The sequence below is a fragment of the Mauremys reevesii genome, linkage group 6, assembly GCF_016161935.1.
Source record: "Mauremys reevesii isolate NIE-2019 linkage group 6, ASM1616193v1, whole genome shotgun sequence".
In the NCBI taxonomy this organism is placed as follows: Eukaryota; Metazoa; Chordata; order Testudines; family Geoemydidae; genus Mauremys; species Mauremys reevesii.
The window spans coordinates 114118527-114144224 of NC_052628.1; the positions used below are offsets into that span (position 1 = coordinate 114118527).

At 45.1% G+C, this 25698-nt stretch overlaps 1 protein-coding gene across 2 annotated transcripts in view; it reads right to left on the reverse strand.

Moving 5' to 3' along the window:
• Positions 1–25115, reverse strand: part of ECPAS (Ecm29 proteasome adaptor and scaffold) — an 84442-nt gene extending 59327 nt beyond the window's left edge. The window contains exons 1-3 of one of the 2 annotated variants that reach the window (XM_039543911.1): positions 24452–24718; positions 6113–6243; positions 1356–1472 (exon numbers count right to left, since the gene is read on the reverse strand). In XM_039543911.1, coding sequence (XP_039399845.1) covers positions 1356–1472; positions 6113–6243; positions 24452–24488 — 285 coding nt within the window. In that variant the 5' untranslated portion in view covers positions 24489–24718. Of the gene's footprint in view, positions 1–1355; positions 1473–6112; positions 6244–24451; positions 24719–24938 lie in introns of those variants that run through there. The other variant, XM_039543912.1, reaches the window with a different exon arrangement.
• Positions 25116–25698: the final 583 nt, after the last annotated feature.

The following is a 25698-nucleotide window of genomic DNA, read 5'->3' on the forward strand; positions in this document are numbered from 1 at the left end:
TGGGAGGCAGGAGGCTGGTAAACCAGGAGGGGGCAGGAAGGTAGGAGAAGGCTCAGGGAAGAGCAGCAAGGAATAGGAGACCAGACCTTGGTTGCTGAAGAGAGGGCCCCTGGGCTGGAACCCAAAGTAGAAGGCGGGCCCGGGTTCCCCTACCAGCCACTGGGGATACAGCACATACTAGGCAGAGGACAGTGGACCACCTGGAACTATTTGTTCCAGGACAGACTGTTACACCCCACAGAAGGGGGACCATGTAGTGACCTAGCCAGAGGGCTGAGTCACAAAGCCGAGGCTGCAGTTCCTGGGTCCGCAGGACGAGAGGACAATGGGAGAGACAGCACCAGAGGATGGCGTAATGCCTGGCCAGAGCTAATCTCCAGAGCAACCACGATGGCACACAAAGTTGCTTTTCAAGTTTACTGTCACACAAGATGTTTTTCTCAGTGTTCTACAGAATATGAACATCTTGTAAATCCTTAGCCTCATCCAAGGTAGAGCTCATGTACAATTTCTCCCATTGTTAGCTCTTGCTTTTGGACAATCAGCTGCTTCCAGGGCTCCAGCAGAAGTGAATGTTACTTAATGACAGTTTAACAGTCTAAACATTTCCATCTCTGCTCCCACAGTGTTATTTTCCATTAAGAACATGCATGGGTTAGCAGCAGAGCAATGAGGGGGAAGACAGGTCTTTTCCAATGTTCTGCAGTCTTTCCCATGAAATCACTATCAGTATTTGTAATACACACACTTCAGTTCAGCTAATAATGGTCTTCACTAGTTTCACAAACTGGTTAGTAGTTTTAGGGGGGTTTTTTTGTTTTGTTTTTTAAAGACTAAATGAATCTGATAAGTTTCCCTTCTGAAAAATGGGGATATTATTCCCTTTCTCCTGCTTTGCCTTATCTATCAAGGCCCTGATCCTGAAAACACTTACACATACTACTCATGTGCATAAAGACAAGCACATGTTTATATATTTGTAGGATCGTGGCCCTAAATTGTAACCTCTTCAGGGCAGAGATTCACTCAGAAGGTGCTGGTTCTGCACCTGGCACAATGGGGCCTCTAGGTGCGACTAATACAAACAACAAATCTGTCAATTTCAAGTACTCATGAAAGTTGGAAAATAATTGAAGTGGTCTCACAAAAAATTGTTAGCAATTGAGTGGTTTCATAAAACTACTAGTTTCACCCATACTAGTGGCATATAGTTGTTTATTTTAAGTCATCTCTCTCACCATAATAATATGTTTCTGAAGGGAACTGGCAGAGTTAAGCACCATGAGGAGCCTCTAAAGAATAGAAAGCTCACCTTTGTACAAATCCGGTAACATTCTTGGAAGAACAGTACTTACGGTGACAAAGGAAACTGCAGCGGGATCTTGGTATTGGACTAGTAAAGTCTCTACTGGAAGTTGAATTTTTGGACGACTTTTGATGCGTTTATTCAAGTGAACTAGGAGCTCCATGACCTGGGAGGGAGAAAAAATGATTAACCTCAGCTTTGCGTTCAATATGTTCCCAATACAATATGATCCATTAAACGCAGAACAGGCCAAAGAGTTCTGCATGACTTAGTTCCCAACTCTTTGACAAGATGGCTGCCATCATTTATCATATTATCCATTCGCCTGCATGAAATGCGTTGGCGGTCTCCAGACACTTTCTAGCAGACTCTCATCCACATCACAAAACCATCCACCACAAGTGATGCCCTTGTTAGCAGGATTGGAAGAGATATTATGGAGAGTTAACTTGTCTCTCTCTCTATATAGTTGGCTGCTGTATCTCAAGACGGAGGAATGCTGGCAGAGTGATGTGGGGAAGGTTGCAATGTGCCATCAGTGCTGTACCCTGTCGACAGAGGAGGATTCTAGTACCGAAAATCTAGCGCTTGTGGCGGTTGCCAAATCAGTCTGATAAAAGAAAAAGGGTTCCAATTAAACGAGACAGTAATTAAACTGAGCTAGAACATTTGTATACAGGGACGTCCCTAGAGGCGGAAGTGACTGATTCCTCTCTTTTGGGATTGACCATGCCAACCAATTGCGCAGGGTCCAGGGCAGGAGTGACGGATTTGTCTCTTCTGAGATCAACTGTGCCAGCCAATCGCACCGGCTCACGGGGCCCCCAAAGCACGGGGCCCAGAGCAGTCACCCCGATTCACCCTACTCAAGGGACAGCTCTGTTTGTATACCACCTTCTCCCCTGCCAAGTGCCTCAACTGGTCCAGCATGGTCAAACACTCCAGACTGCACACGGTCAACTCTGTTCCTGAAGCACCTGGGCATGATCTACCCAATATACACCATCAGCCTTCCTGGTGTCTAGCTGAGACTGGGCTTTGGATGAGAGTTAGCTAGCTGAAGTGCAGCATGGAGAACACAGAGTCAGTGTTGGCAGGCTAGGGGAAAATGACTGGAGGAAATAGCAGTGCTGACCTTTACTATCTCAGCCGGGAGAGTCTGCACATCTTGTGTTACCCAAGTTAGCAACTTGGATAACGTGTTCAAATCTCTGCTACTTCTGGAGCCGCAGATAGCAGCAGTGGCCATGAGTGCTTTTTCTCCCATCTAGACTGCATGAAAGTTGCAACCCCTTTCTTTTTGATGTAGCGCTCACCCTGGTTACCTACAACTTTGTTACCACCAGAGGGGGTTACTGCAATGTGCTGCTTTTGGGGCTACTCCTGAAGCCATAAGGGGTGTTTCTGCTGGTGAAGAAAGCAGTTGTCTGCCTGTATGCTTTCTGTGAGAAATACTAATACACCTATGCTTTAGAGACTGCACTGGCTAGCTGAGTGACCCCAAAGATCCACAGAAGTCAGCTGGAGCTGAGGACAATTAGCACTTCAGTTTATTTATAGGTGCAATTTAAACTGATTTTGATCTAACTTAGCCTCTCATTGTATGGGCTTGTAGGGAATACAATCTAGTTCCCTCTCCAAACTCACTGAGAGAAGGATCCAGCACAGTGCAAGAGGGAGCATAAAAAGCTTTCATACACAATTGAGCAACAACATGGAACTGAGGTGTTATGAGAGTCTGTAAACTGCTGCCTGGTCAGCTAAACCAGCAAAGACAACACATGTAGCAAACCTTAAAGCAGTTAATTGTGGGTATTTCACCTGTAACCACATATTATTGCTATTATACAGAGTGGGGGGAGGGAATTACACCCAAAACACATTATGCAGGAGAACAAAAGCACAACAGATTGTATATGGAAGTTCTTTTGCTGTGATTACAATGGCAGTTTGGGGCACCTGGTTAAACCATTCAGGATGGCAGTTGAGAAAGAAGCTGGTTCGAATCAGATGTGTCTGGGTTCGATTAAGGAGGTTTTCTAAGAAGGTATATGAGGGTTTCAAGGTAAGCGGTCGGCCTCAACCTCTTACTCAGTCTACATGTCTATGACCCATCCTAGAGACACCCAACCAGTGCAGTGACACCTGGCACTGTGCTAGCAGTCAAAGAATTCAGGATGAGAGCAAGGGAAATGAAGTAACATGCTAGCTGGAAGAAATCAAAGGGAGGGGAGGGAAGCCTGAGGAGGAAAAGTACTGATTGTCAGAGAAACCCTATGTATGGTGGAAAAACTGGTTGAGAACTGAACAAACTACTCCTGCTCTTCTAAAACTATGTTAAGACCAACAATGACATTTAGGGCTAGTCTACACTTGAAAGTTTTACCAGTATAACCAGGAGGTGGGATTATTTTTGCCAACATCATTATACTGGTAAAAGACCCAGTGTAGATGCAATTATCCCAGTATAAAGTATGCCTTACACTGCTAGAGATTATTTAAACTCCCAAATCAAAACAAGCTATGCCGCAATTGCACTTTTATATCCTATAACTATGTCTATGTTGCAGAGGTTTTGCCACTTAGATTATGCCAGCATCTTTCCATTTCCGATTTCATTCATCTGGCTTATTGGCCTTTGTTTTCTAAGACCACAATTCAGCAAGCGCTTAGGCATGTGCTTAAAGTTAAGCTTGAGCTTAGCTCCCATTGTCTTCAAATGTGTTTAAGTGCTTTGCTGAATAGGGATGGGGGGGCAACGTTCTTTGCTGAATCAGAGCCAACGTTAGCACAGACCATTTGGTATATTTTGAAAAGTTGTCGGTGTCTGAAAACATGCCATATTTCGCAGTTTAGAAGAGATACTAAAGTGAGCCAGCAGATTGAAAAGCAAGGCCTTGAGGTAAATAATGTATCAAAAGCCGAGCAGGTTTCTCTGCACAAATGCATAGTGCACATTAGATCCTTGCTGAGATTTACAAGCGGTCAGTTAGGTTTTTAATCACCTTTGATTGGCTGCTAAACACTTAATTTAGAATAATTCTCTTGTATATTTGTTTAAGATGAAAACCGTAAACATACTTAAAAACCAACAATAGAATAACCTGTAAATCGGGATTTAAAATAATTTTCAAAACAAAAATACTGGAAGAGTCAATTCCTCCCCCACCCCATTTTGTCAAGAACAACATTCAGGATTCTGTATTTCCCTGCTGAGAGTGGACCTTACAAACACTTGGGAGCACAGAAAAATGATCGGTTATGTTCGTGATATCTTTTGCATAGAAAATATCAAACTTTGGTCTAGACAGGAAAGTAAAGTGAGTAATATTTTTTGGTTTACAATTCAATGTTAAGCCCACACCGAAACAAAAATATTTGTCATTTCATAAGATTTTTAAATTTTAAAAATTGCAGTCTTTGGCCTTTTCCTACGCATAATCATTCAGCTGAACCAGGTTAACAAATTCCAACTTGAAAGAAGAAAACACATCACACTAAGGAACTTCACCAGCTAGCCGGATGCTTTCGCTCACAACAGTCCTTCAGCATGTTGACAACAATACACATCTAGTGCCAGATTTTCAAGTGTTTGGCACCCACAGTTGGGACCAGTTTTTGGTGCTTAAATGGGAGCTGAGCTCTTTTGAAAATCTGGCCCCAACTGTAGGTGTTGAGCTTTTTAGAAAAAAAACTTTGGCCATAGTGGCACAATAGTTTCCCCACTTGCACATGATTTAATAACCTTGGGGTGGAGAGAGAGGGGGTTGGCAGATTCAAAAAAAAAAAAAAAACCCTGAATCTCCGTGGTAGCCCATCTCTCAGTTGCTATTCCCAGATTTCTAGTGCACCCTGTAACAGATATGGCAGTTTCCTGCAATATCTTTGGGAGATATTGAATTAAGTTTAAGTATCTTTGGAGTCCAGGGTATTAAATGCAAAGGTTATGTATTAGTGGGGGCCTTGATGATCAAAGGACTATAATGCACAATGTGGCAGATAAGAATGAACTTTTGGGACAACACATGTGAAGTGGATTTCCCAGGAGGGCCGCTGAATGCCAATTGCCCCACCCACAATTATGCAAAAACCCAGCCTTTGCCCTGAAGGGGGGTGAATGTCCCCGCAAGATCAAAGGCTCAAACCATATAAAGGAGTGACTTTATACAGACACTTGGGGGAGCCTATTCTGAGCTACCGGCTGTTAGGAACTTGTAACCACAGAAGAATCCCTTGGTGGGGTTTGAAGGACTGACTCCTACCGGAGCCCTTGCTGACGTTGGGAATGATTTCCAACAAGCTTATTAGCATGGGTGCAGCTTCTTTTGTTTTTAATGTTTTCTCTGTATTGCTTTCATCTGAAGAACAAACGTGCTTTCTTAGAAAGGGCTGTGTGATATCACTGAGGGCAATTACACTGGCGATAGCCTCCAAGGAGAAAGCAAAGTGCCGGTGCAGGCCATTAAGACCATCTGACTTACTGGCGGACTCACAGTGTAAGGCAGGGAGTTGTGCAGCCTGGAAAAACCCCAGTCAGGAGGGGAGAGACGTGGGAGCTGGGAGCCTATGAGCAAGTGCCCTTGCTGGACCAGCAGGTTGCCTTAACTGACACACAACCAGTTAAGTGAATGATAGCCATGACTATTGCAAGTGTCCTGGTCTGACAGCAAACAGGAGTGACTCTATACATCACATTACACAGAATATTCTCTCTTATTGAAAGCAGCCAGTAACACCAAATCATCGATACATCATGGATGTCTACATCTCCACTGACTGGAAATCTTACAGTAACTGCACCCTTACCTTTTTACGCACTCCTTCCTGCGTGCTGGACAGTTTGAGCAGGACAGGGGGTAGGAATTTCGATATAATATTCTGTAACTGCTCATCTGTTTCTGCATGGCCAAGACGCAAGAATACACGTTCAAGTTGATCTGTAGTTTAAAAAAAAAAAAAAAAAAAAGGTTCATTGGGAGTTAGAAAGCCAAACAGCAGACAAATCTTTTCCTACTTATGGGTTAGTAATACAGCAGCTGGGATGAAAGTACGGTAAGGATTGAGCATCTTCAATCAAAGCGCTCAACAAAGCATGATCTTCTATTTTTAAAACTGCAAACTTTCCGTTGCTGAAAGATACTGGATTGATGGCTTAAATCCTCGATTATCCACAGATCGGGTTCAGCATGGACAGAAGCAGTGGAAACTTCCACACACTGCCCCACTTATCGGCCTCAGCCCTAATCTAGAATACCGCCAGGCGGAGACAGTACTTCAGCCTCCTTTGGCCTCGCTGCTCTGACCACCAACCAACGTGTCAATTGTGGTGGTCGTTTTTGAGATACGGACATCTGTCTGCGGGACTCTGGACTAAGACCATAACAAAGGCCACCAGACAGCCACTGAATGGCAATAACTTTTGGTCTATTATTATTTATATTGCTGGAGAGCCTAAGAACCCCTGTCCTGGACCAGGACCCCCTGGTGCTATACATTGCACAAACAGAAGGTCCCGGCACCAAGAGCTTACAATGTAGTGAGGGATGGATTTGATCCAGCAACCAAGAGAGGAAAGGCTCTATGCTCTGTTACCAAGCCACTGAGCCACCATTAGAAAAACATTTATGAAGCTGAACAAACTATCTGGATTTGCTATTATTTGTTAACCCAATTTTCAAGCAAGACTGTCATAATCAATAGGAATTAAATGTGGGTGCCAGAAAAGTAATGATATTTTGACATAACTTAAAACGCAAAAGACTTTGAAGGTCCTATCACCCACATGAACGTGTTGGAGTGTTCTGACAATCTCATTTCTCTATCCCTCTCACCGCCTCTCAGTACCAGCCAACCCAGGAAGGAGTATAAAATAACAGTATGAATGTCAGTAAGGACATAGGAGTCACAAATGATACAAGATCAGGAAGAGAAGAGACAAAAAACATGCATCTGTTCCCTGTATGAACTAGGAAAGGATCCTCTTAGGAACACTGACAAGACCAAAATCCTCTGTTGGCAACTCAAGCAATTGGCTTGAAAACCACCTGTCTTTTGGCTAATAAATGGGAAAGTCACTGTTTTAAGCACTAGGATCTAGCTGACCTGATGGCTAAACTAGAAGAAAAGCAGACTGCCATATGGGCAGCAAGACACCGAAGCAGCACTTTTACAGCGTGGGATGGGGGCAGGATGGTTCTGATACACAAGGGCGGGAGTGTTCCCTTCTATAATAATAGGAGATATACCAATCTCCTAGAACTGGAAGGGACCTTGAAAGGTCATCGAGTCCAGCCCCCTGTCTTCACTAGCAGGACCAATTTTTGCCCCAGATCCCTAAGTGGCCCCCTCAAGGGCTGAGCTCACAACCCTGGGTTTAGCAGGCCAATGCTCAAACCACTGAGCTATCCCTCCCCCCCCCCCTTTTTTTTTTTAATTAAAGAAATTTATATCGCCGGGCGCTTGGCGCCAGAAACAAGAGCCCCTCGGGGCTCGCCCCCCCGCCTCACCGGGTAAGTGAAAAAACGATAAGAGTAGTGTTATTTCACCGGCGGCCCGGAGGCCTCCCACTTATTCTACACCTCTCATGTCTCTTCACAGTGCCAGACTAGAGTCAAGCTCAACAGGGTCTTCTTTCCCCGCTGATTCTGCCAAGCCTGTTCCCTTGGCTGTGGTTTCGCTAGATAGTAGGTAGGGACAGTGGGAATCTCGTTCATCCATTCATGCGCGTCACTAATTAGATGACGAGGCATTTGGCTATTTTTCACACACCCACGCGGGTGGTCTGTTTTGGGTTATTTGGAGCGTCAGTACGCTCGCGGGTGGCCCATCCAACCCGGTTGTCGGCTCAGGTGACAGCGAGCATGAGTTATATAATCATTACGAGAATCCCATGAATAGGGAAAGGTAAGAATGGAAAAAGAATAGTAGGAAAGTAAGAGAGAGACATCGCATGGGGGAAAGGACCCCATGGCACGGTGGTCATCAGAACCTTCTTAAGCAACAGCGTCCGAAGACTTAGGCTGATCTTTTCAAGGTCTGGTTTCTCCCGGTTCCAGTCCTTTACTTCCGAAAAGCGACTGCCACCTCCAGTCCTGGAGTGGTTTGGTTGGCGTAGGTGGTCGCTTATGAGAATCCCCGTAATTCTCAACGCAATAGAGGGCGGTTTGCCGCGAACCCGAAGGCTCATCTATGTGGTTGTTTTTCAACACCGGAGTGTTAGCTACTCCCACAGGGTGTTTCGCCGCCCAGTCACCCTGTGGGGCGGGGCAGCAGATCCTCTTGGTCACCACCATATAGGTGGCATCCGGCGGGCACCACGGGGAGGTTAAGGATCTGATGGTTGTGCTGCCCCCAGCAACTAGACCCAGTTAGGAGAATCAGTGGCGAAACACGTCTTTTCCCCCTAAAAGGATGCAGACTAGTGAGAGAATCAGCAAGCCTCCAGAGGAGAGGTGCAACCTCCTTATCCAGCCGGAGCCCCGGCCGCTCGGGAGGAGTCAACCCCCCCTCCTCAACGAAGCTGCTTCTTCGTGCCTCAAGAGCCCGACTCCCCACGTAGAACACGTTAAGAGAGTCATAGTTAAGAGAGTCATAGTTACTCCCGCCGTTTACCCGCGCTTCATTGAATTTCTTCACTTTGACATTCAGAGCACTGGGCAGAAATCACATCGCGTCAACACCCACCGCGGGCCTTCTCTTCTCTGCTTCTTCACTATGCACACCTGATCTACAACAGATTGCTAACAGGGTCAATGCAATTGGGAGATTACAGGCAAAAAGGCAGCCTACAACAAGGGCAAGCTAAAACCCTTACAGATCCAACATGGACTGCCCCACACTGGTTTGCTTTTAATTTAAATGGAGGGGAAATGCTCTTTGCCCTGTCCCTAAACTGTGATGCCTGCGGGACGAAAGTATGTTGTTGGGGGCTCCAGGATGCCCTGATACAGGAGAAGGAAAATCCCTTGTTAGAGGACCCATACTGCTCGTTAAAGGATGTGACAGAGTGTACTCCCTGGAGACCCACGTAGAGCCAAGAGTCAGTCCTCCATCAGCTCTACAGAGTAATGGTCCACACGCAGTTGGTCTTGACAATCTATCAAGCCCTATTGCTACCTATCAGAGGAAGCAGCAGCAAAGAGGGACCAGTCTAATGCAGTCAAGTAAGAAGGAAGCAGTGCTCTTCTGCTTGAAACACCCAAAAGGAGAGAACATTTGTTTGAACTTTAGTTATACTCTAAAAGAGAGAGGATTTGATGGGTTGAGGGATGGGATGCTTAGACTTGGGGGAGGGAGAGGCCCTCCTGTCACAAAGGTTTAACCCAAAGCTCCCACAGAAGTCAATGAGTTTTGGATGGATACACAAGGGATGGAGGGAATCAGGCCCTCAACGGGCAACACGGAGGTTTAAGTACAAATACTGCACCTGCAGATTTGAAGTGACTTTTGAACTCACTCTTCAGATAGGAAGGCCTTTGGAAATGATGCTCTATTGTCTCTAACTTTCCCCATCCCTTTGTTAAAGCCCTCACAGGGCTTGTACACACTTACAGAGGTGCAGCAGCGCCGCTGTGCCACTTTAGCACTTAGTGAAGATGCCAATGGGAGATATTCTCCTGTGGGCAGAGGTACTCCATCACCCCTGAGCGGCGTAGTTATACCGACATAAGGCGGTCATGTAGGCACACTATCATCTCTCTGCAGGCAGCAGACCAAGCATACACACGTCCCTCCCAACATTTTGTTTCTGGTTGAACTAAACAGGGTAAGCCGTTGAAAAGACAAATGACTAAGATTTTAATGCCAGCTGAATTACAAGTCAAGATTCAGCAGTTCCTTCCAATGCAAATTGTATTTGTCAGTGAATCTCTCGTCTCATGGGGATTTTTCTTGCTTTCTCATGCTATCAGCTGCCTCAGGGAACCAAGATACATTCTTCCCACCTAATTTAAAAAAAAGCTTCTCTCTTGTCCTGCCTTTCTCTGTCATATTTCATTTCCCTAAAGTATCTGCCTTCTGAGAACTCTCTGATGCTCCATGAATTGAGCAACCTGGGGTAATAAGAGCCTGATCCTGAGAGCCAGTGGGCACACACAACTCTGACTGCATTCTGTAACCTTAACAAAGTCATCAACAATATCTGCAGTGTCTGTGCTCACCACTGGCTGCAGTGCACCCAAACTCCACATCTGGGAGGCCTTCCCAATGTCATGTTCCTTGTGGTAGAGAATAAATAGGACTTGATTGCAGTGAATGCAAAGAAGGTAAATTTATTTATTATAACCTTCTGCTAAAAAGATATATAATTTTCAAAAGCAGAGATATAGAGTAGAAGCCACAGGAAATATAGGAATTCTGTGAAGCAGCAGTCAAGCAAAACGTATGTTAAAAGGGAAAGTCCACTAACAAAAAGTATACTGCTTTTCCAATTTTTTCCTCTGCTATTGTTATAAGTAGCACCCAAGACTACTACGATAAGATGAAAGAGAGTGGAGAAAGAACAATTTCCTCTCTGTCCAATGTATTTACTTTGTGTGTTTGACATGTACATTATTTTCCACAGGTTTCCTCTGTATAGTCAGTTAAGTGCCAGTCTCGCAAATGCGGACTTGTGTGCTTAACTTTAAACCTGGAGTAATCCCACAGATTGCAATGGAACTACTCACATGCTTGAAGTTAAGCACCTGGGTGTTTGCAGGATTATGGACTAAATCAGTTTCCTCTGTGGTTGGTGTGGGCTTGTCACATGGCAACAGGGAAGAGGAAAAACGTTTTAATAAAAACAAGAAAATATGACTGTAAACCCACAAACCCTGACAGCTGTATCACCTGAAACTACTTTTAATTATCTAAATTGACCACTTCTCAAGTTATCTGCTGTGTTGGTGTAGCCGTGTTGGTCCCAGGGTATTAGAGAGACACGGTGCTGAGGTATTATCTTTTGTTGGACCAACTGCTGTTGTTGAATGAGATGAGCTTTCGAGCTACACAGAGCTCTGAAGCAGCAGTTCTGTGTAATTTGAAAGCTTCTCTCTCACCAACAGCAGTTGGTCCAATAAAAGATATTACGTGCCCACCTTGTCTCTGTCATTTCTCAAGCTGACAGTGTACTTTAGAGCAGGGGTCCCCAACCTTTTTAGGACCAGGGACCGGTCATGCCTGCGGGCGGTCCAGCTGAGCCGCGCGACCAGCGAACCGTCCGCGGTCATGCCTGCGGGAGGTCCATTGGCTCTGGTTGAGCTGCCGCAGGCATGACTGCGGACGGTTCGCTGGTCGCGCGGCTCAGCTGGACCACCCGCAGGCATGCCTGCAGCAGCTCAACCGGAGCCGGTGGACCTCCCGCAGGCATGACCGCGGAGGGAGCGCTCGTCCCGCGGCTCGGGTAGACCTCCCCCAGGCACGCCTGCGGAAGCTCCACTGGGTCGGTTCGCGGCCCGGTTTGTAAGAGGCCGCGGACCGGTACCGGGCCGCGGACCGGGGGTTGGGGACCCCTGCTTTAGAGGACAGCATTCCCAAAGAACCAAAGAAAAGAACACATTTGGATCCATCTGGTCCACCGGAGATGGCATCAAGCTGGGACTCAGGGGACCTTAGATCTGTTCCCAGCTATGACTGACCTGATTGTGTGATGTCTGGCAAGTCATCTCACCTCTTGGCACCTTTGTCTCCTTTCATATCCTTTATCTGTCGTCTATTTAGTCTGTAATCTCTTTAGAGCATGATTCTTCTCTCACTATGAATTTGTCCAGCACCCAGCCCAACGAAGTCCTGATCTCAGTAGGGGCCTCTCGGTGCTACTAGAATACAAATGATTAACAACTCTCCGACTTGCTTTCCTGGCTACCAAATTCCAAAGAAAGGTAATCAGTGCGGCTGTCAATTAATCACAGTTAACTCACACAGTTAACTCAAAAAAATTAATCGCAATTAATCTCAGTTTCAATCGCACTGTTAAACAATAGAATACCAATTGAAATTTTTTAAATATTTTGGATGTTTTTCTACATTTTCATATATATTGTATTCTGTGTTGTAACTGAAATCAAAGTGTATATTATTTTTTATTACAAATATTTGCACTGTAAAAATGATAAACAAAAGATGCTGGTGGCATCTGATAATGAAAATGAATATGCGTCGGTCCACACTGCTTTGGATTGTTATCGAGCAGAACCTGCCATCAGCATGTCCCGTGGAATGGTGGCTGAAGCATGAAGGGACATATGAATCTTTAGTGCATCTGGCACGTAAATCTCTTGCGACGCTGGCTACAACAGTGCCATGAGCATGCCTGTTCTTACTTTCAGGTGACATTGTAAATAAGAAGCAGGCAGCATTATCTCCTGCAAATGTAAACAAACTTGTTTGTCTGAGTGATTGGCTGAACAAGAAGTAGGACTGAGTGGACTTGCAGGCTCTAAAATTTTACATTATTTTATTTTTGAATGTAGGTTTTTTTGTACATAATTCTACATTTGTCAGTTCAACTTTCACGATAAAGAGATTGCACTACAGTACTTGTATTAGGTGAACTGAAAAATGCGATTTCTTTTGTTTTTTTACAGTACAAATACTTAAAGTCATTGCAGAGAAACTAAATGAATTCTTTGCTTCAGTCTTCACGACTGAGGATGTTAGGGAGATTCCCAAACCTGAGCCGTCCTTTGTAGATGACAAATCTGAGGAATTGTCACAGATTGAAGGGTCATTAGAGGAGGTTTTGGAATTAATTGATAAACTTAACAGTAACAAGTCACTGGGACCAGATGGCATTCACCCAAGAGTTCTAAAAGAACTCAAATGTGAAACTGCGGAATTATTAACTATGTTTGTAACCTGTCCTTTAAACCAGCTTCTGTACCCAATGAATGGAAGTTAGCTAATGTAACGCCAATATTTAAAAAGGGTTCTAGAGGTGATCCTGGCAATTACAGACCGGTAAGTCTAACGTCAGTACCAGGCAAAACAATAGTAAAGAATAAAATTGTCAGACACGTAGAAGGACATAAATTGTTGGGCAAAAGTCAACATGGTTTCTGTAAAGGGAAATCATGTTTTACTAATCTATTAGAGTTCTATGAAGGGGTCCACATGTTTGTTGACGGTGGATCCAGTGGACATAGTGTACTCAGATTTCCAGAAAGCCTTTGACAAGGTCCCTCACCAAAGGCTATGTAAATTAAGTTGTCATGGGATAAGAGGGAAGATCCTTTCATGGCTTGAGAACTGGTTAAAAGACTGGGAACAAAGGAGTAAATGGTAAATTTTCAGGATGGAGAGGGGTAACTAGTGGTGCTCCCCAATGGTCAGTCCTAGGACCAATCCGATTCAACTTATTCATAAATGATCTGGAGAAAGGAAAACAGTGAGGTGGCAAAGTTTGCAGACGATACTAAACTGCTCAAGACCGTTAAGACCAAAGCAGACTGTGAAGAACTTCAAAAAGATCTCACAAAACTAAGTGATTGGGCAACAAAATGGCAAATGAAATTTAATGTGGATACATGTAAAGTAATGCACATTGGAAAAAATAACCCCAACTATATACACAATATGATGGGGGCTAATTTAGCTACAATTAGTCAGGAAAAAGATCTTGGAGTCATCATGGATTGTTCTCTGAAGACATCCACGCAGTGTGCAGCGGCAGTCAAAAAAGCAGACAGGATGTTAGGAATCATTAAAAAAGGGATAGAGAATAAGACGGAGAATATCTTATTGCCCTTATATAAATCCATGGTACACCCACATAGAATCATAGACTTTAAGGTCAGAAGGGACCATTATGATCATCTAGTCTGACCGCCTGCACAACGCAGGCCACAGAGTCTCACCCACTCACTCCTGTATCAAACCTATGTCTGAGCCACTGAAGTCCTCAAATCATGGTTTAAAGACTTCAAGGTGCAGAGACTCTTTCAGCAAGTGACCCGTGCCCCACGCTGCAGATAGGCAAAAAATCCCCAGGGCCTCTGCCAATCTGTCCTGGAGGAAAATTTCTTCCCGACCCCAAATATGGCAATCAGCTAAACCCTGAGCAGGTGGGCAAGACTCACCAGCCAGACACCCAGGAAAGAATTCTCTGTACTATCTCAGATCCCACCCCATCTAGTGTCTCATCACAGGCCATTAGGCACATTTACCACTAATAGTAAAACACCAATTAATTGCCAAAAATAGGCTATCCCATCATATCATCCCCTTCATAAACTTATCAAGCTTAGTCTTGAAGCCAGATGTCTTTTGCCCCCACTGCTCCCCTTGGAAGGCTGTTCCAGAACTTCATTCCTCTGATGGTTAGAAAATTTTGTCTAATTTCAAGTCTAAACTTCCTGATGGCCAGTTTATATCTATTTGTTCTTGTGTCCAAATTGGTATTTATCCCTCTGATACATTTAAAGAGAGCAATCATATCGCCCTTCAGCCTTCTTTTGGTTAGGCTAAACAAGCCAAGCTCTTTCAGTCTCCTTTCATAAGACAGGTTTTCCATTCCTCGGATCATCCTAGTAGCCCTTCTCTGTACCTGTTCCAGTTTGAATTCATCCTTCTTAAACATGGGAGACCAGACCAGCACACAGTACTCCAGATGAGGTCTCACCAGTGCCTTGTATAACAGTACTAACACCTCTTTATCTCTACTGGCAATACCTCGCCTGATGCATCCCAAGACTACATTAGCTTTTTTCATGGCCATATCACATTGGCGGCTCATAGTCATCCTATGATCAACCAATACTCCGAGGTCTTTCTCCTCCCCTGTTACATCCAACTGATGCATCCCCAGCTTATAACAATAATTCTTGTTATTAATCCCTAAATGCATGACCTTGCACTTTTCACTATTAAATTTCATCCTATTACTATTACTCCAGTTTACAAGGTCATCCAGATCTTCCTGTATGATATCCCGGTCCTTCTCTATGTTAGCAATACCTCCCAGCTTTGTGTCATCCACAAACTTTATTAGCACATTCCCACTTTTTGTGCCAAGGTCAGTAATAAAAAGATTAAATAAGATTGGCCCCAAAACCGATCCCTGAGGAACTCCACTAGTAACCTCCCTCCAGCCTTGAATATTGCCTACAGATGTGATTTCCTCAAAAAAGATATACTGGCATTAGAAAAGGCTCAGAGAAGGGCAACTAAAATGATTACGGGTTTGGAACGGGTCCCATATGAGAAGAGGCTAGGACTTTTCAGCTTGGAAAAGAGGAGACTAAGGGGGGAAATGATAGAGGTCTATAAAATCATGAGTGATGTGGAGAAAGTGGATAAGGAAAAGTTATTTACTTGTTCCCATAATACAAGAACTAGAGGCCACCAAATGAAGTTAACGGGCAGCAGGTTTAAAACAAATAAAAGGAAGTTCTTCTTCACGCAGCGCACAGTCAACCTGTGGAACTCCTTGCCTGAGGAGGTTGCAAAGGCTAGGACTATAACAGGGTTTAAAAGAGAAGTAGATAACCTCCATGAATTTAAGTTCATAAATGGCTATTAGCCAGGATGGGTAAGGAATGGTGTCCCTAGCCTCTGTTTGTCAGAGGGTGGAGATGGATGGCAGGAGAGAGATCACTTGATCATTACCTGTTAGGTTCACTCCTTCTGGGGCACCTGGCATTGGCCACTGTCAGCAGACAGTATACCGGGCTGGGTGGACCTTTGGTCTGACCCATTATGGCCGTTCTTGTGTGTTGTAACTGAAATCAGTATATTTGAAAATATAGAAAACATCCAAAAATATTTAAATAAATGGTAGTCTGTTATTGTTTAACAGTGTGATTAATCGTGTGATTAATCACAATTTATTTAATCGTGTGATTAATTGCGATTCATTCTTTTAATCGCTTGATAGCCCTAGTAATCAGATCCATTTTGGATTAGCCCTGGCATTTCCATACTGCTGTGATCTGCTCCACAAAGTGTCTTTTCACAACTGGACTGTAACTGTAGCAAATTAAAAACAAAAAGCCCACCAGCCAAAAATAATAAATAAATAAAAAGTAAAAGCCTTTGACGTGCAATCTGCTAACCAAGACTGAAGCTTTTAATTCAATCTATTGACATATACGCTTTCTGTAATATGCTATTTTGATGGGTTGGTTAAATCAGTGTTTTATTAGTATTAATTTGTAAAGCATTTTGCAATCCTTGGATGAAGATTACAATGATTGTATGAACGTTAATTAAGCATCATTTCATCCGTCACTGAAATGCAAGTTACATCTGGAGAACTCTTTTGAGATTCTACACCAGACTATTTCCTAGGTCTCAAATCCAGGCTCACATTCCAGATTTAGGACCATAAAATATGCTGCTCTCTTAGCCCCATGTTCCCAATTATAACACCCATTATATTAGCTGGTTAACATAAAGGACTGACTTCTATATGTCTAACATCTGTACTTCTTTGGTGAACATAGTGACACAGGAAAGAGAAAGTTGATCGAGGTCTGGGATTAAATTTAACTCGACCAAGTGACTAAAATGAACTGTCCTTTTCAAGAGGGTAATACGATCAATTTTTTTTTATTTTTTTTAGGAGGATAGGAAACAAGAGAGGGATTCATAGGAGATGCAGCTAGAATAGCTTAACAGAGCCAGATCATATATTAAATCAGTCTGAGAAATAACTTCTCTCTTCTATAGCTTTTAACCATCCTATCAAATATAAGTCCGCCCAAATTATTAACCAAGGCACTCTGGGTTGCTAGGTTCACTCCATGGCCCCTGTTTGGAGTGAAGTGGCAAGAGGTCTCCTGCACAAGAGCTGTCTGTTTGGCTGGCAGGGGACTCCACCACCAATCCTCTTTGAGAAGGTTGGGCCTTCCCTCTCTATGGGCCATCTCTTCCCTGTCTTCAGATGGGCTGGAGTCCATCCTAGAGAAGGGATGTCTCAGCCCCACCCCTCCTGAGCAAAGGAGTGTGTGCGTGAGAGCTCTGCCACCACCACCCTGGCACAGCCACAATGGTATCATGGCAATGAGGGGACACACACAATCCTCTGCTGGGGTGGTATCAGCTGGGCCTCCCACAGCAGTTGGTTTCAGAATTAACAGCTCACTAGGATTAATGGCACAGTTCACCAATCAGAGCTATTGTTTAGGATGCTCGGCAGATATCACGGCATTAGTTACCCTTGGGACACTTTTTTAAGCTTTTCTTCCCAACCATGAGGACTAGAAACAGCTTGTTTTTTCAAATGAAATCTAGTCACCATGTAACTGAGAAGTTGGGCCCAATGTGTGTGACCTTTTCCAATTGTGCTCCAGTTATGATAACCACTGTCTACTTATCAAGAATAAATTAAAAACATAAGCATAAACAGTAGCATGACAAGATTAAAACAGGCTTCATTATTTGAAAGTAGTAAAACATAGAATCATTAAATGAACTGTTCATTTTCAAACAAATCAGTCTGAAAATGTTTTACTGTTACTGTAAGAAACGGTGCGTACGATTCTCTCTCTTATTGCGGTTTGTATACTGTGTAAAATTGACATAGTTTTTTATAGTCAGTTCTACTCTGTCCCCCCGTATAGTAAGTTAGGTCTCGATGCTGCTAACACTCACGCATAACTCAATGGCGCTACTGATGCGTGTAGGTGTTTGCAAGATTGTGACTTTGTTTTTTCCTACTATTGTAGGGTCTTTCACTCAGTAACAGGGGGAGAGTTTTAAGAAAATGTGTTTGTAAAACTATAAAGATTGAGTGGGGGACTTGGGAACAGATACAATATCTGAAACTACTTTAGAACTAATTTTACAAAACTGATCACATTTCAAGTGTCTTTTCATATTCATTCATTTTGCACGAAAGAATCAGGAAAGTAGAGAAGCCGAAGAAATCTTTAGACCATTGCTTATAGCGCCAGGGTCAATTTGTGTATCTAGATAGATGATATTTTTAGAAGCAGAAATATTATTTCTCACAAGTAGGTAACAGCATTTCCATGGTAACTTAAGGATTTCTAATGTCATTTCTAACCCCTTCTGGTTCTTTCCCAATCTATATGATAAAAGTATGTGCAAGAATATTGGTTTCAGAATTGATGGAAATACTTCATCTCACTAGGAGACAGAATAATACATTTCAGATTGCAGACAATACTTGTGGTTTTATACAATATGTAGTGTCTTTCTTTTTAAAGCATCAAGGGAGTATAAATACACCTCTACCTCGATATAATGCTGTCCTTGGGAGCCAAAAAAAAAAAATCTTACCACATTATAGGTGAAACCGCGTTATATTGAACTTGATTTCATCCGCTGGAGTGCGCAGCCCCGCCCCCCTGGAGCGCTGCTTTACCGCGTTATATGTGAATTCGTGTTATAATGGGTGGCGTTATATAGGGGTAGCAGTGTATTTTTATAAAGCAAAGCCAGATCAATGGCAAGGCCCCGAACGGCAAAGTGTAAATGACTAGGGAAGTTATAGGAGCTCCTTCACTGGAGGTTTTCAAAAGGAGGCTGGATAGCCATCTGTCTCGGACAGTTTAGATGCAACAAATCTTGCATCTTGGCAGGGAGTTAGACTAGATGATCCTTGCAGTCCCTTCTAACCCTATGATTCTATGACTCCCTCCGTCTCCCATATTTACCGCAGTGATCTCTGATCAGACATTACATCATGTTATTTAGGAGCCCCTAAATCTCGGTAGCCTTAGAGCTGGATCCTTCAGACACGAAAGTTAATGGCAAAAATCCAATAGATTGATTGGGCCTTTGCTCTGGTTCTGTTATATGGTCATTTGCCATAAGAAGTAGTGGAAAGGGAGGCACAGGGAAGACGTTTAATATACTGCACCTTTTAAAAGACAGTTTTGCCACCCATCTCTTACCATTTCTTCAATTAAAACAACAAAATAAACCCTTCTGGATGTTCGGCCTCATCAGTGTAGTTCACTGTTTATCCATCTGTTCAAAGAAGTCAGCTCTCAGTTCAAATGCTATTTTTTGTGTGTCCAGTTTCTCCTCCCTTCCTCTTATACTAAAGAATTAGCTCCCAGTGGCATTTACAGCCATTGTAAAGAGCAAGTCAGCTGTTCTTTACAGAACGCTGTGATGTGTATTCGGTTAGGAAGAGAATATCAAGTATGAAGTGCATACATCTATTTATGAAAGCAGATTTGAGGGACTAACTAGGACTGAGACATGTCAAACCAGATGTACTTCACAATTGATCTAGTTAGCATAACAGTATCCGAGGAATCCAGCCATACAGTCTGAGCCTGGAGTTGTGACAGAACTCCAGGAGTTGTGACAGTAACTTTCTGTGAGAGGATGCAGGCAGCTACCTTCTTCACCTTCCCCAACCTAAACTCCATTTTATAGCAAAATCCCTGTGACCACACTATTAAAGCCATTCTGGAGGATGTACACGTCCTTAAAAACAGCTTATTGTTACTGCACTAAGACCGTTTTATAAAAGTTATTTTGTGCATATATCCTGGAATTTTCCTCCAAAAGCCCCTATGTCAATTAAGTGCTTACTTCTACCTGGATACAGTCAGACAACTTCATTCCCAGGATGACTAGGGGGAAAAGAAGAGGAGACTGAAGCAAACGTTAAAAGAACAGAATGAAAAATGAGGTTTTCACTTCTCCAGAAGCTAAACAACTGATTCTGCAACACTCTGAACTGGAGGAGCAAGATACCCAGTTTGGGAGTCCAGCTCTGATCTACTTGTATTATGCTTCCATTAAAACACTAGGAAAATTCTTGCTGGAATTGTATTAGGCCTTGGGGAACGTACATCTAGAGTGGTTATAGCCAGGGCCGGCTCCAGTGTTTTTGCTACTCCAAGCAGTGGAAAAAACAAACAAACAAACAAACAAACAAAAAAACCCGTGATCGGCTTCATTCTTCGGCAGCAGGTCCTTCCCTCTGAGAGGGACTGGGGGACCCGCTGCCGAAGAGCTGGACATGCCGCCCCTTTCCGTTGGCCACCCCAAGCGCCTGCTTGCTGCGCTGGTGCCCGGCCCTGGTTATAGCAGCATACTGGGAGTTAGGGTCTGGAGGTACTGTTCATGGCTCTATCGCAATCTCAAATGACTTTAAGGGAGCACCACAAGGGACCTGTCCTAGTCACTACTCAAGTTTATAAAACATGATCTTTTACTGTGGGAATGTATTTTTCTATTTTCATCATATTCCTCCATAGCAGAGAAATGTTTAGATACAGATTTGAAATGCCAAAATTTGGATTTCCGTGTGCATGTCATGTTTAGACTCCCTTTAGATTACTACCCATGCTCTTTGAAAATGGCTTTTCTTTCTTTCTGAATACGCACAGCTCTAGGCCCAATTTACTGATTTTATATTAGGATTCAAGCTATCACTGTTTAAATTATTCATCCACCAAATCATAAGCATCCTCATAAAAAGTTTAAGCAAGTACTCTTTTCTCAACACAAAAAAAGGAATAACAGCTCATCTATTTGATTGCTGCTACAGATCAAAGTTTCCTATCGCTACACGCCTACAGAACAGGGACAAATTGGTTTTCTGATCTAAAAGAAAATTTTGGTTACTCCTTCAGGAGGCTCATTATCCTACAGATCGGGTTCCTTTCACAATACAATTTGATGCATTTAATTTTAGTCTCTCACATACTTCTACCTGCGAAGTCTGCCCAATTTTCCCCACTCTGTGCTACCTGAATTTCTTATGCTTCCTGTTAAAGTCCACCTTTGACTGCACAACTTTTCCATTTATTCATAGAGGCGGCATTGGAAAAATCACCATCCTCCCTCTCCACAAAAAAACCCACCACCCTCAAGTCAGAAGGGTGGTACCATACATACTCTAGTGGTACAGCTGACAGATAAGTCATAGGCTTTGGCTACACTTGCATTTCAAAGCGCTGCCCAGCGCTGGGAGAAACTCTCCCAGCGCTGTCTGACTACACTGGCGCGCTGCAGCGCTGCAACATAGTTTCTCATCAGATGTCTCAAACTATGTAGTGACATCAAACTGCTAAACTGGATTGTACCCTATAAGACATTCATCTCTCCCCTCTTCCAGGCTTGGATTAAATTAAAGAGTGACTGCAAATCCAGTGACAATAGCCACAGGACACCTTGCCAAAAACAGGAAACAGTTATATTCAGTTTGTAGGTGGAGCAAACTAGCACTCCATAGATTGAATAAAGCTGTGTCTGCAAGCAGGAACTCTTCCACTAAAGGCATGTCTACGCTAGACTTAAAATCGACTTATGTTAGGTCGACTTACAGTCACTGCAGTAATTACTGTGGTGGCTGATGTCCACACTACCCTTCTTCTGTCGCTGGTGCATGTCCTCAGCAGGAGTGCTTCCACCGACTGAAGAGGGGCAGCATGGGGGACAAGGCTCTCAGCTCTGCTCCCGGGCAGGCTTCTCGCCTCCCAGCTCCCTGCTGGGGCCAGACACCTGAGCAGGGAGCCAGACAGGGGAAGCACAGCTGGGAACCGGGAACCAGGCGGATGCAGCCTGGCTGGGATTGGGAAGCCAGTGTCAGCCAGGCTCTAGCTGCCCTGCTTTCTTGTCAATTTCAAGGCTCCAGCAGGTAGCCTTGAAATTGACAAGACAGCCAACAGCAGATGTAAGTAACTCAGTGTCTGAGACTGCATCACCCTAACTACATTAAGTTAAGTCCTAAGCCTCTCCTGGAGGTGGAGTTATGTGCAGTAGGGCACTTACATCAGGGGGACAAAGCTGTACTGTGTACTCTGATATAAGTAGGTCTACATAAGCTGCCTTACGTCAACCTAACTATGTAGCGTAGACCAGGCCCCGAGTTGTTTTACAAGGTCTGCAAGTGAAGGAAACACTGGCAATATATAGTTGACTGTATAGGAAGAATTTAATGGCTGATGGTGACCATGGAGTCTGTGATCAATTTTTCTAGACTACAGTGGTCATGACAATGATTCATCCCAACAGTCACTGGAATAAGTATGTTGAGATGTGTCAGACCTGAGAATCAATGAATTCTGTAGGTTTTTCTTATTCCTACATGAAATTATGGTTCTTTGCTGGCATCAGGGACACCACCAGTATTTTGATGTTCCGTAGTCTATTCACCTCATCCAATAGTTCAGTGGTTCTCAAACTGTGGGTCAGAATCCCAAAGTGGGTCACAACCCCATTTTAATGGGGTCGCCAGGGCTGGTTTAGAGTTGCTGGGCTCTGGGGCCGAAGTCAAAGCCTGAGGCCTTCAATCCTGGACAGCAAGGCTCAGGTTGTGCTTCAACTTTGGTCCCCACGCCTGAGGTGGTGGGGTCGGGCTTGGGCTCCCACACCTGGGGCAGCAGGGCTCAAGGGTTGTGTAGTAACCCCTCCTGGGGTTGTGTAGTAATTTTTATTGTCAGAATGACACAGTCGAATGAAGTTTGAGAACTGCTGCAATAGTTTGTAGAAACTAAGCAGGCTAAAGGGGTTTTCTCTAAAGAGAGAGCAGAAGAATCAAGTTATACATCAAGCAGCAATGCATGGTTTAAATCTGACAGCCTGGAGCTTGAAAGTCTGCATTAAAACCTTTCTTCCTTCTGCTGAGTTTCTGGAAGTGAAATCAATTCCAGAGTCAAGCCAAGTCTAAAACACCACTTTCCTCAGCCCACTGATTTCTCCCATGGATCAGAATCACAGTTCCTCCAGCTGGGTTATACATCACACTGTTATTAATTCATCAAGGTTGTCTGAAAACTAGTTTTGTTATATCTCAGGAGATGCAGCAACAAGACAAGAAAACACTCGCTTAACATTTTATACTTCTTCAGAGACAGATCTATCATTACTGCACCAGATTCAGCAGTAGATTTGAAGGTTAAAAAACACCCCAAACTGGGTGTCCTTTCCCTCTAAATAAAAAAATATCTAAATTTGAACTATGTCACTCAGATTCTAACTACTATCCTGATCAGCACTGAGAACTGCATGGGCACAGGACCTGCCATGGAGTTTTAATGCTGGATCAGGGGCATCATTTGCAGAATAGAAGAAAAATGAAGTGGATAAAATTTATTTTCCAATATATTTTATTTTTAGGGTCCTACTTTAAATTCATACAAAACATCTCAAGCTCTGGAAGGGGAGAGTTTGTATATATGCACTTATTATAAGAAAAAAATATGAAATGAGCAAAGGATTATTCACATCTATTGTGTGCTGTCAGAGCTACTCTGGAGAGGAATATCAGCAACCAAAACTTTAAAAATACTTTGCACCTCCGTAGCACTTCGGATCCAAGCATCTCTGCGCACTCTGCAAACATTAAGCTTCACAATACTCTAGTCTGATAAGGGAGCATAACTAATTGGAGTTCACAGATGGAGAAACTGAGTCAGGAAGGGCCTTGCCCAAGGCCACACAGAGAGCATGTTGGAGAGATGAGCCTGAGACCCCCTGCAATCACTGAGCGGGGAAGGCATCTGCTCTAACCACTCAGCCAGTCTCAGCTGACGCCCACCAGTAACTTGCTAGGACCGAGAACTACATTTCCCAGCCAGCATCAGTGTCACGGGCTGCTGACAGTTCCTGCTCCGGGGCCCCAGGCCCAGACACTCACCCCTCCCCAAGCAGGGCCCAGGCCCCTTGCAGGGCGAGCGACCCCCCGGGGGGGGGGCGCCCTGATCAGCCTGCAACACCCTCCCCTCGCCCTGTCCCCGCCGGGCCAAGCGCCCAGGGCCGGCCCCACTGCTGGGGGGGCTCCCCGGGGCTCCCCCGCCGCCCAAAGCGGAGTCACTGCGGCCTATCCCCGGGGGGAGACGTTCAGCTTCTGCCCCCAGGCGCCGCTGGCTGAGGCTCGCGCCCCCAAGCCCGGCCTGGCAGAGCCCCCCCGCCCGGGGACCCTGACCCGGGGGTGGGGCGGGGCGGGCGGGCTGAGACCTGCGGGGAAGCCCCGGCCCCAGGCTTTAGTTTCCATGTCACACCGTGACTGCGCACAGCCGAGGCCTAGCCCCGGCCCCGGCTCCCTCCCGCCCCTCGCCCCGGCCAGCCCCGGCCACACGGGGCGATGAAACCAGCTCCCCCCCCGCCGCACCCCGTCCCCGCTCCCCGCCCCCTCAGACAGAGGGGACCCGGCCCCGCCCCAAGGACAGGCGCACACCGGGGGGGGGGGTCCTGCCAACCAAGAGCCCCCCCGCCGCCCGAGTCCGTGTCACTTACTCAGCTCATCCTGGGCGGCGGAGGCGGCCGCAGCCATGTTGCCTGCCGCGGCGGGAGGAGGTGGGGGCGAGCGGTGGCTCCGGAGCAAGCCCGCCACGCGGGTCCCTCCTCTCCTCTCCTCTCCCCTTCGCCGGGCCGCGGGGCTGCTGCGGGGCAGGGCCCTGCCTGGCTTCGCCTCTCCCCAGCGCCGGCCCCCGGGCGAGAGCTGCGGCTCCCTCTGGGCGCGAGCGAGTGCGGCTCCGGCTCCCGCACCCTCCCCCGGTCCAGCCTCCCTCGCTTCACTTCAGTTTTATATTTAGAAAGAGCTGAGCCATCGTCCCCACCCCCCTCTCCAGTGTCTCTTTCCCCCTCCTCTGCCTGCTCCCGAGGCGCGACCTAACCCCACCCAGGTGCTAACCCCGACCCAGCAGCCCTCGCCTGCTGCCCATGTGCTCGGGCTCCTGCCCTTGGGGCTTTCCTCTTTCAGCCTTGGGAGAGGGCAACTGACCTGAGTCCATGCTGACCTCCATGGCTGCTGAGGCACTTGCTTTTCTCCACTTAGAGAGGGGGTCGGGGCGGTGGAGAGAAACAGGTCAATCAGCAGCAAAACGGCCGCCTTTCTCCCCCTATCTGTGGTAGGTGCTTGTAGCAGTCTGGAGGGTTTCTAACTGGGAAAGGTGCTGCCTGGGACTTGGAGCCACTGCCGGCCAGGCACAGATTTAGAGGAAGTGTGAAACACTCCCAGGGGGTGCCACTTCCTCCCATCTGTCCTTCCACTGCTACTAGGCTCCTGTCCATACCCTCAAACTGCTCCCTTACTTCAGTGTTTCTTTTACAATCTAATTTAGGGCTTGTTTACATGGAGAGTTATTCCCTAATAGCTAATCCTGAAAACTCCATGTGTAAATGTTTTTATTCCAGAATAAGAGTGCTTTATTCTGAATTAGCTTAATCCACTCAGTTCGACTAAGGCACTCATATAGGAATAAGCGTGTCCACACATGGACTTAATCAGGAATAGTTAAGCAGCTTTAAATTCACATCCTACCATATTCCAGATTACTTTTCATGTGTGGACACTCATATTCCAAAATAAGAATACCTTATTCCAATAGTGTATTCCAGTGGGTTAAACTATAGGGAATAAAGCACTCTCAATAAGGCTTCCACTCCTCTCAGTACTTCTAATTTATAAATGCTCTTTTAAAGAAAGACATTGTCACCACTCCTTATTTAGTGCTTTGGTCTCAGTGGGTATCAGCATCAAG